General features: G+C 43.9%; 1 protein-coding gene across 1 annotated transcript; it reads right to left on the reverse strand.

Annotated features, from left to right (window-relative positions):
* Window positions 1-6,529: 6,529 nt before the first annotated feature.
* Window positions 6,530-9,227, reverse strand: LOC119306003 (SKP1-like protein 1). The gene is made up of 2 exons (XM_037582364.1): window positions 8,811-9,227; window positions 6,530-7,009 (listed from the first exon to the last, which is right to left on the reverse strand). The coding sequence occupies exons 1-2, from the start codon at window positions 9,135-9,137 to the stop codon at window positions 6,851-6,853; spliced, it is 486 nt and encodes a 161-aa protein (XP_037438261.1). The 5' UTR covers window positions 9,138-9,227; the 3' UTR covers window positions 6,530-6,850.
* Between the last annotated feature and the right edge of the window lie 1,486 nt (window positions 9,228-10,713).

The raw sequence follows: 10,713 nt of genomic DNA on the forward strand, positions 1-10,713 counted from the left end.
CTCTTCCATCATCGAAGGCTGTCCAACAACTCTGGTCATGGTCTTTTTGACCCTTTCCTTCCTCTTCTTCCCTTCTGCAGCAGGCTCTTTGGGTTCAGATTTCTCAGGTTCTTGAGTGGAAGCTCTGACTTTCAGCATAGGTGTCCTCTTGGCAGGGACCTTCCTGTTTAGTCCAGGCTTTGTGGTTTTAGCTGAGCCATACTCCTTTTTGAGCACTATCTTCTTGGAAGTAGCCTCATCTTCAGCTGCCACATAGTATTCATCCCCATAGTCTGAGTATCTCTTCCTCTTGGCCCTGGTGGCAGCTTTGGGCAAATTGCTTGGGGTGCTCCTGCTGCCCTCATCTGAGGAACTAGAGGGACTAGTGCCCTCACTCATGTGAATCTGCTCCTCTTCCCTGTTCTGGCTGTCACTTTGGTCTGACATGCTGCAAAGACTAACTGCTAACCCTGTGAATAGATCTAGTTGAGATAGAATGGATGAGCATCACAAAATGCAGAGGTTTTTGCAAAAGAATGATTCAAAAACTTAGTTTTAGTTTTCCACAGAAAGCATTTCGGATCAACCGATTTGCAAACTCGGTGATACCGAAGCAGCTTTTGGAACCTAAACTAGTGAACTCGGTCAGACCGAGTCACAGTTCGGTGGCACCGAGACTGCTAGGGTTTCACAGAGTTCTAAACTCGTTCACACTGATTTGCAATTCTCGGTCAGACCGAGAATCACTTGTGCAATGGCCTTAGCCGAATCGGTGGAACCGGGTTTTTCAACTCGGTGGGTCCGAGATGGTTTTGGCGGAAACCTAACCCTAAATTTTCAATTCACATCTAATCTAAGGATTGTTTTGACTGGATAGAAGTGTTTCAATCGTGGCAAGAATCATAATGAACACAATGTGCTAGGAATCGGACGGGGATAGCACTGTGATCGAGTCCATACCCTAATTTGGCGATGAACTCGCTACGGCAGCAACGGCGGGGTAGAATTCCATTGACGGCGGCGGAGACCAGCGACTGGAGGTGGCTGGCGACGAAGTCGACGATCCGGAGACCTTGGAGGCAAAGCGAGCTATGCGTGGGCGAAGGGGTTTGGAGAAGGTTTCCAAATTTTTGCCCGTCAGTATATAGCCCGACCCTATCGGTGTGACCGAGTGGAACAACTCGGTGGCACCGAGATGCATAACAGTTGACAGTTACAGCAACTCGGTGAGACCAAAAAGTTCAAATCGGTTGCACCGAGATGAAAACCTAGATCGACTTAGTGATGTCGGTATGACCGAAATGGAAGAATCGGTCAGACCGAAACACACAAAGAAGTTTTGGAAGTTTAAGTCTATGACGAATCGGGGACTCCGAGTGCTCCTCACACAGAGTGGTTCGAATCTGACTTGATCAAATTTTGTGATGTAGCATGAATAGAGTTTGAGACAAGAAAATCATAGATAGCTAGAGAAGGTTCTTAGGCATTCTTGTTCATCCAATTGGCAAAAGAAAAAGAAGCCAAACAATCAAAGCAACAAGTGGATGTCCTCGAATAAGTGAAATATGCAACCAACATGCTCACACAATAAAATGGCAAATGAAATATGTGGCAAAGCATTCATAACCAATTCTAGCATCTATCAAACAATTGGCGATGACTAGGTCATCTATATATGAGTATATTGACTTAGGAGTCAAATGAGAACATTTGATCATAGGTCATACTCATCGTTTAAGCTCAAGTGGGGTTACCACTTTTACATAATGCATTGATGTGTTCACACCATTAGAGTTGCTTTGACTCAATTCTTAGAGTTAAGCTCCCCCTAGATGTGAGATCCCCCTTAGAGGGATGAACTAACCTTGGGTTTTGTCGATGATGACTTCATGTAGCTGTTGAAGATGTGGATGCTCAATGTTGATGAAGATCATTTGGAGCAATCCTTTGGAGTGAGTTGCACTTTCAATACCTACACGGGTTGGTTCCACAAGGAACAAACAAGTATATCCATAAACATAGAGTGATGCACACACAAGATGATGTCCATGAAAGCATTAGGTTACCTTGTCCCTTGCCTTACCAACATGAGGGTTTGTGACTCCTTGAACTAGTGCAAGATGTGTAAGTTGATTGCACCTGTCCTTGCCATAATGATATGAGTGAAGTATGTTGGCGGAGTCACCCTCAAGAACTCTCTAGTTCTTCTTCTTCGGGATCCACATCATCTTGATGGGAATCTTTGTAGTTGTAGTCGTGCTTGATGAAGTAGAACTTGACGTAGTCTTGGGAACCCACTTGACCAAGGCCTTAGGAGCTTCTTCAAATGCATCAATCCCCTCTTGAAGCTTGTCCTTGCCTTTGTTCTTGTGGTCTTGTGGTGGAAGATCATCTTGAGCTTGTGTCCCTTTGAAGGAAGTAGGATCATACTTCACTTGTTGAGGAACAAACTTCGTCTTGGGGTATTGATCTTCTTCCCACTCAACTCCATTGGCATTGAACTTTCGTTCAAAACCAACACCTTGGTTCTTCCGGTGCCTTCCTTGCTTGCGTACAATTTCCTCGAATTGCTTACTCCCGGCAAGGCTCTTGTATACACCTTTCTCTATGATTCCCTTCAATAAGCTATTTTCTTGCTCAAGTGTAACTTGGCTAAGAGAATCATTAGTGGAATCAAGAGAATTACTAGAAGCAACAATATTGGATTTAGCATGATTTTTGTTACTACTAGAGGAAGGATCCTTCTTGTTCTTGTTACTAGACTTGACTTGAGGCATGTAAGTAGATAAGAGTAAACGCTTGGCAATGTAAGAAGAACTTTTCTTCCGAAGATCATCATTGATTGCCTTTAAGAACTCATGCTCTTGCTCAAGATTGAGCTTTTCAAAGCGTAATTCTCATGAGTCCTCAAAAGTTCTCGATGATCCCCTAAGATAGTTTCACGAGCTAACTTAAGAGGGTTTAGTTCTTTAGTTAGAAGCTCAATCTTCTCCTTATCATTGTCATTCGTTTTATCTTGTTTAGCATGATTAATTGACGTTTCATCATAGTATTCATCACTAGAGTTGTCAATAAGTAAATCATCATCACCTAACAAGTCATCTTCATCACTATTGAAATCAACATACTCGGGGTGTGTTACCTTAGGGCCTTTAGCCATGAAGCATCTTCCAATTCCTTCATTTGGTGAATCAAATATGTCATAGGAGTTGGTCGACACAAGTGCTAGACCGGCAACACCTTCATCTTGAGTATGTTCGGAGTCGGAGTGATAGCTTCTCTCGGAGTGATGTTCAGAGTCGGAACCGGATACCCATTCACCAACATGAGCTTGATGTCTTCGTTTTGTGTATCTCTTTGATGACTTGTCCCTACTTTCCGAATCCTTGCTTCTCCGTGATGTTGTTCGTTCATAACGATCATCACTACTCCTCCTCTCTCTTGGTGGTGATTCTTCTCTTCTACTTCTTCTCTTTGGAGAATCTTCTCTTCTTTTGTAGGGTGCCGTACACTCATTGGAATAGTGTCTGGGTCTCCCACAATTGTAGCAATTGCGCTCTCGACTGGAAGATCTTTTGTCATTGTAGGACCTTGACTTGGAGCTTCTTTCTTTGCTTCTACTCTTGTAGAATTTGTTGAAGTTCTTCACCATTAAGCTCAATTCTTCATTGAAGGTTTGTTTCTCATTTGATGATGTAGGAGCTTCCCATGAGGCTTTATAAGCACCACTTGACTTGTTGTGAAGTTCCTACTTATCCTTGAGTGACATCTCATGAGCAACAATTCTTCCAATGACCTCCGTTGGCTTGAGATTTTTGTAATTGGGCATCATTTGGATCAATGTGCACACGGTATCATATTTTCCATCCAATGCTCTTAGGATCAGCTTGATGATGAATTTTTCGGTCATCTCTTCACTTCCTAAGCCCGCAATATCATTTGTGATAAGAGCAAGCCTAGAGTACATTTCAGCGACACCTTCACCATCCTTCATTTTGAACTTGTCAAGTTGACTTTGGAGCACATCCAATTTGGATTCCTTGACGGAGTCGGTACCTTCATGCATATCAATCAAAGTATCCCAGATTTCCTTTGCATTCTCAAGACGACTGATTTTGTTGAATTCTTCGGGGCACAATCCGTTGAAGAGGATATCACAAGCTTGAGCGTTGTATTGCAGCATCTTCAACTCATCCGCGCTAGCTTCACGGTTTGGTTCCCTCCCATCAAAGAATTCACCTTGCAAGCCAATACACACAATAGCCCAAACGGCGGGGTTATGTCCGAGAATATGCATTTTCATCTTATGCTTCCAACTCTCCTAGGTTGTGAAACCAAGGCTATGACCACCAAAAGCTATTGAAATCAAAGAAAATGGAGACCAAAGCTCTGATACCACTTGTAGGACCTTGAAGTATGTCTAGAGGGGGGGGGGTGATTAGACTACTTGACCAATTAAAAACTTAACCTTTTCCCAATTTTAGTCTCTGGCAGATTTTAGCTATCTTAGCACAAGTCAAGCAATCTTCACATGGTTCAAGAAAGCATGCAAAGAGTATATGGGCAGCGGAAAGTAAAGCATGCAACTTGCAAGAATGTAAAGGGAAGGGTTTGGAGATTTCAAATGCAATTTGGAGACATGGTGATTTTTGAGCCTTGGTTCCGATAGGTGGAGCTATCGTACATCCATGCTGATGGAGACTTCAACCCACGAAGGGTAGCGGTTGCGCGAGTCCACAGAGGGCTCCACCCACGAAGGGTCCACGAAGAAGCAACCTTGTTTATCCCACCATGGCCGTTACCCACGAAGGACTTGCCTCACTAGTGGTAGATCTTCACAAAGTAGGCGATCTCCTTGCCCTTACAAACTCCTTGGTTCAACTCCACAATCTTGTCGGAGGCTCCCAAGTGACACCTAGCCAATCTAGGAGACACCACTCTCCAATAAGTAACAAATGGTGTGTTGATGATGAACTCCTTGCTCTTGTGCTTCAAATGATAGTCTCCCCAACACTCAACTGTCTCTCACAGGATTTGGATCTGGTGGAAAGAAGATTTGAGTGGAAAGCAACTTGGGGAAGGCTAGAGATCAAGATTCATATGGTAGGAATGGAATATCTTGGCCTCAACACATGAGTAGGTATTTCTCTCTCAGAAATGGTAAGTTGGAAGTGTAGGTTTGTTCTGATGGCTCTCTCCATGAATGAAGAGGAGGTGGAGGGGCATATATAGCCTCCACACAAAATCTAACCGTTACACACAATTTACTAATATTGGTGGGACCGAATCAACAAACTCGGTCACACCAATTTAGTAAACCTAGTGACCGTTAGTGATTTTTGGTGGGACCGGCATGCAACTCGGTAGGACCGATATGGTTAGGGTTAGGGCATAACGTAATCTCGGTGATACCGATTACACAAAATCGGTGAGACCGATTTTGGTAATAAGCTAACCAGAGAGTTGGTCAGGTAAACTCGGTGGGACCGATACGCTCTTTTCGGTGGGACCAAAATGTTATGAAAGGGAAACTGAGAGTTCACATTGCAATCTCGGTGGGACCGATCGCTCACTTCGGTTAGACCGAAACGTTACGAAGGGAAACAGAGAGATTACAATCCCATCTCGGTGAGACCGAGATCCCTATCGGTGAGACCGATTTGCCTAGGGTTTGTAGCAGTGGCTATGACATCTGAACTCGGTGGCTCCGGATAGAAAGAATCGCTGGGGCCGAGTTTGACTTTAGGTTTAGGTCATATGTGGATATGAGAAAGTAATTGAGGGTTTTTGGAGCATATCACTAAGCAGTTGAAGCAAGAAACTCATTAAGCAACACCTCATCCCTCCTTGATAGTATTGGCTTTTCCTATAGACTCAATGTGATCTTGGATCACTAAAATGTAAAATGTAGAGTCTTGAGCTTTTGAGCTTGAGCCAATCCTTTTATCCTTAGTATTTTGAGGGATCCACTTTTCTCATCCATGCCATGCCATTCATTGAGCTTTTCCTGAAAAGTTTGTCTTGGAAAGATGTTAGCTCAATGAGCTATATGTTGTTAGGAATTACCAAAACCACCTAGGGATAGTTGCACTTTCAATAGCATATGAGAATGAACGGAACAAGGAAAAATACAGACTCCTGCATTATCGGAGTCATGTGTTACGGACATCTAGATGCCCACAAACGTCACCTCAATTTGGTGTTAGTTTGGGGGATTTAGACCAGTCCTGACCAATTTGACGACCCTAGTTGGATGACCAAAAGTGAGTGTCCGATCTGCACTTTTGCGGGCGATTTCGTGATCTATGTTAGAGTTGCCCTGAGATGCTAGGGTTAGCATATTGAATAGGGTGACGTGCAAATTGCACTAGACACCACTGAACAAGGCAGAAGGAAAGCCTGTGAGCACATGGAGAGGTAGCTCCCGAGATGCCAGGTTTGAACGCAAACCTATAGTGGCAGCTCACCTGGAGCGTCGCAACATCATAACAACATGAATTCGCTACTCAAACTTGAAGCACATGCAAAGGAAGAATCTCAACGCATCATAGGAATGCAAAATGATATATTAGAACTAGCATTATTTGCAGAATAACCAACAACCAACAACAAACTCATAATAACCAAGTTCAAGAGTGCAGCAAAAGACCACCAACATAAAGATAACGGAGTGAGCCATATGGTAAACCTCCTAGATCGACTGGAACCGGATCAATGTACTTACGACTTACTACTAGCATATTTTTGAACCAGAAACGATTAACAACTACTCTCAGGCATTAACAAAGCCGGGTTTCCTTCCTTGTTGGTCATTCGATTACGAGATAGTTGTTTCTTTACTTTACCCCCTCGATCTTCACTTGAAGGCCCACTAGTTCTTCATCCAGAGTTCATCCACTTCCTCTTTGGTGAGGTCGTTCTTGATGTTGAAGGTCCTGCGGATCTCCTCTGGAGTCAGCCCCTTTATCATGTCAGCGGCCTTCTGGCAGGTCAGATCCAGCAACCCCTTGATGTCCAGGTAGTTTGCAGCCTATCAAGGCAAATATAAGCATGATGGCCGGGTATCATACTTACACAAAAGAGACTAAACAGATAAGAGACAGGAGCAACATAAACAAGCTATAGTTGCATCACCCACATAGTGAGGGAGCAGAACTTCGCACTTAACTAAAATAGTAGCAAAAATGCAAATGGTGAGCGTGCAAAAGTTCATATTAAGCAAAATAGTAGCAATACAGCATGACGAGGGAGCAAAATTTCATACTTAAGCAAGATAATATCAATACATATAGTACAATCTGAAGGTGAGTTGTCTTACATGATACTGAAACAATACTATACAAGTTTTGCACACAAATGGATTCCAATATTGCCAATACAGTGCAGATGAATCATGCCAGCAACATGGATAACCCAAAACAACTATGTACACCAATAGACCTACCAGCTAGGAGCTGTAAAGAAATACATATTATATTACTTGCAAAAGCATATAATTGAAAAATGAGAAACATATACTATAGAGCTATAAACACCAATAGACCACTAACAGTAGCATTCTCATATGTGTAAAATATTATCCGGAATAAAGATACCACAAAGCATCAAAGAAAGCTCACATGCCTTACAATCTGATGGGATAAAGGTACTGAATAGTTGAACACAGATGCATCCTAGGATAGCAATCTTGACTGATGATGCAAGAAGCATCGAATAGAAATGACATCAAAGAAGTCCGACAAGCCATCACAAAACAACAACCAAACCATGTTGATGTCTTACAGTCTTGCTGACCATTTCTATAGATAATCTACCTATCTACTAATGAAATGCAAGTCAGATAGTTCAGATTTTATCACAATACTCTGCTCAAGTAAATATAATAGACTAGAGTAATGCAAATTAACTCAGGAAACAGAAATCAGCAATGTGTACAAAGCTAGGTGCATTTAACTAAGCACAATACTGATATTTTTTGTAGAAAAGCACAATACTGAAGTTATATAAATGCAACTTACAGTAGTACAACACTGAAAATATTAGCGTATCTAAGTAAACATATTTAGCAAATAAGGCAATACACTTTTACCAATATCATCAAATAGCTCTTCATATAATAGTTGTTCCATCCTATTGAGATTACAAACACTTAGGATCGCACAACCATGTAAACATGATGGCAATTAACCTAGAAATTAGAAAACGTAAAAAATATAAAGGTCGACAACATTCCCCCTTTTATTTATTAAAAAATTAATGAACCATTCCAATATTTTGCAGAATACCTACGACGAACATATAATGCATATCATATATCAGAGTACCTGCAACGAGTCTACAGTACTCCCTCCATTTACTTATACAAGGCCACTATAGAAAATACACTTTGCATCTATACAAGGCCACCAACAGTAATCGAGACAAAAGTTAATGATATTTTCTTGAACTAGCAACCTATTTAAAACATGCATACAATCATAAATGATAGTCCAATCAGCTTCCTACCCTTTCCTTGCATGTATTTGGTGTATTAATGATCCCAGTATAGGAAGAGAAAAGTTGATTTACAAAGAAGACATTAAATTTTACCTTGGTACCTGTAATATGAGTTTGTGGCCTTGTATATAAAAATAGAGGGAGTACTACCTAGTTCCTAACCCAACAATGCCATGAGACCCTAAAATCACGAGCACACGAAGCACAAATCTGGGGTACCAATACTAACCATTCAAAATCACAAAAAAAACCCGCCTCTAAATAGCAGGAACAAGATCCCTTGATGAGTACTAACTAGAAGGAGCACGATGGGGAGGGTTGGATGGAAATCTCACCAAGATGAGGTCGAAGAGGATGCGTTGTTCGACGTCGACGAAATCCTTGTCGAAGGTCTTGAGGTACCGCTCGGAGGCCTTGGTGGTGGAGTCTGTGGCTTCGGCTCCGTGCTTCTCCACGTGCTGCTTGCAGTATTTGATGACCATGGCAAGGATCTCTGCTTTGACATTGGGGAGGGGGATGATGTTGTTGGCGCAGTCATCCTCGATCATGTGCTTGATGGCCTGTGACTCCATCGCCACCATCTCCTCCACCACAAACTCCATGCCGTCGGAGCTCCTCAGCGTGAGCTTCTTCTCCGGTGCCACTGCTGCCGCGGCCGCCATTGATCCGATCGCCTGGGAGACTGGGGTGGCTAGGTGGTACGAGGCGAGAAACCTTAGGAGCGAAGGTGAAGGGGGAGTTTGGGGGTGGAGGGGAGGTGCTTTTATTTTTGGATCGCGAAGGGGAAAGGTGGATTTTCTTTATGGAATGGAAAAGGTCTAAAATTATTACCATTATCATTTAGGGAAACGCCAAAGCTTCACCCGGTCGCATAGCTCCCTCCCATGCGCCACGCTACACCTACCAATGCAAGGGCGCCACGCTACACCCACCAATGGTAGGGCGCCACACTACACCTGCAAATGCCAGGGCGCCACGCGTCCTTGCGGGCCTATGCACATCCCTTCTCTCCTGCTTATCTTATTTTTCCCTCTCATTGGACTCCTCTCTCTGAGACGCGCTCTGCTCCTCTCCCCAGATGCTTGTCGCCAAGGTCGTCTTCCCCGATGCTCGCCGCCATGGCCACTTCCTCCTCCACCCCTCCCCCACGGGCACGACCAGTGAGCTTTTTCCCCACTAGTCCACAAATGTTGCAACCAATGTGCTCGTCGCTGGAACTCGCGTGGCTGCGTGCAACATTCCACAACCATGGCTGCGAGCTCTTGTTCGGGGGGGGGGGCATATTTTTTGTTGACAGGATGCAACCGCGTGTTGCCATGAAAATTCTTTTTCTAGAACCTGCAGCACAATTTCCTGGAACTGACTATGCATAACGCGAGGTTGACGGCCACGACCGGCATAATTTTTTTTGTTGAAACCAGAGTTGTAGCCAACAACACCGTCATCGTTTGTTTACACCCATACCTGGCAAAAGCTATACATCCACGTTCACGCAGAGCCGCAACCCTTTTCACGTGGGAGTAACAACCGCCAAGGACATAGGTGTCGATGTTACAAATGCAGAGGAGCTTAGGCGACGGTGACCACGAGCTACACATTTTGCTGAAACCAGCGAATATGGATGTTGTAGTTTCCGATGAATAAAGCTACTACCGACAACTTTTTTTGCTACTGCCAACGAATTAGTTGGTACATCTATTTACAACTTGGTTGCGACCCCTGATGGCGAGACGACAGGTTTTGCACAACCGTGTGGGTTTTGCCTAGTAATATCGGCGGTTTTTGCTACATCCATTCTTCACGATGATGAGATGCCGGTGGTGGGTTGATGTGAATCCCGGGGAGAAGATCTAGTGTGGGCCCAAGGTGAATGCTGCAATCGGTCGCAAGTGAGCCGAAACCTTGACTGGCAATGCGTGACGGTGACCACACGGTGCCACAATCATAGAGCCGGTGAGATGCATCAGAGACTCTTTTTTGGCTGGAATAGGTGACCGCAGGGAGTGTGACGGTCACCATGGCGAGAGTGGCAGATACCTTGTATCTGTTTTGCTACGACCAACAATTAAAATTGTTGCCACGACTTCGGCCATCATTTTCGCGACCAACATGGGGTTGTTCCTCGGTGGGAGATGACGAGCACGATGACCAATGAGGAAGCAGTGGTGGCCGGTAGTAGCAGGACGAGCACAGGAGTGGTGGCACAGGGTGCGAAGGGGGTGCTGACGAGCTTGCTGC

This window comes from Triticum dicoccoides, chromosome 5B (genome assembly GCF_002162155.2).
Source record: "Triticum dicoccoides isolate Atlit2015 ecotype Zavitan chromosome 5B, WEW_v2.0, whole genome shotgun sequence".
Lineage (NCBI taxonomy): Eukaryota > Viridiplantae > Streptophyta > Magnoliopsida > Poales > Poaceae > Triticum > Triticum dicoccoides.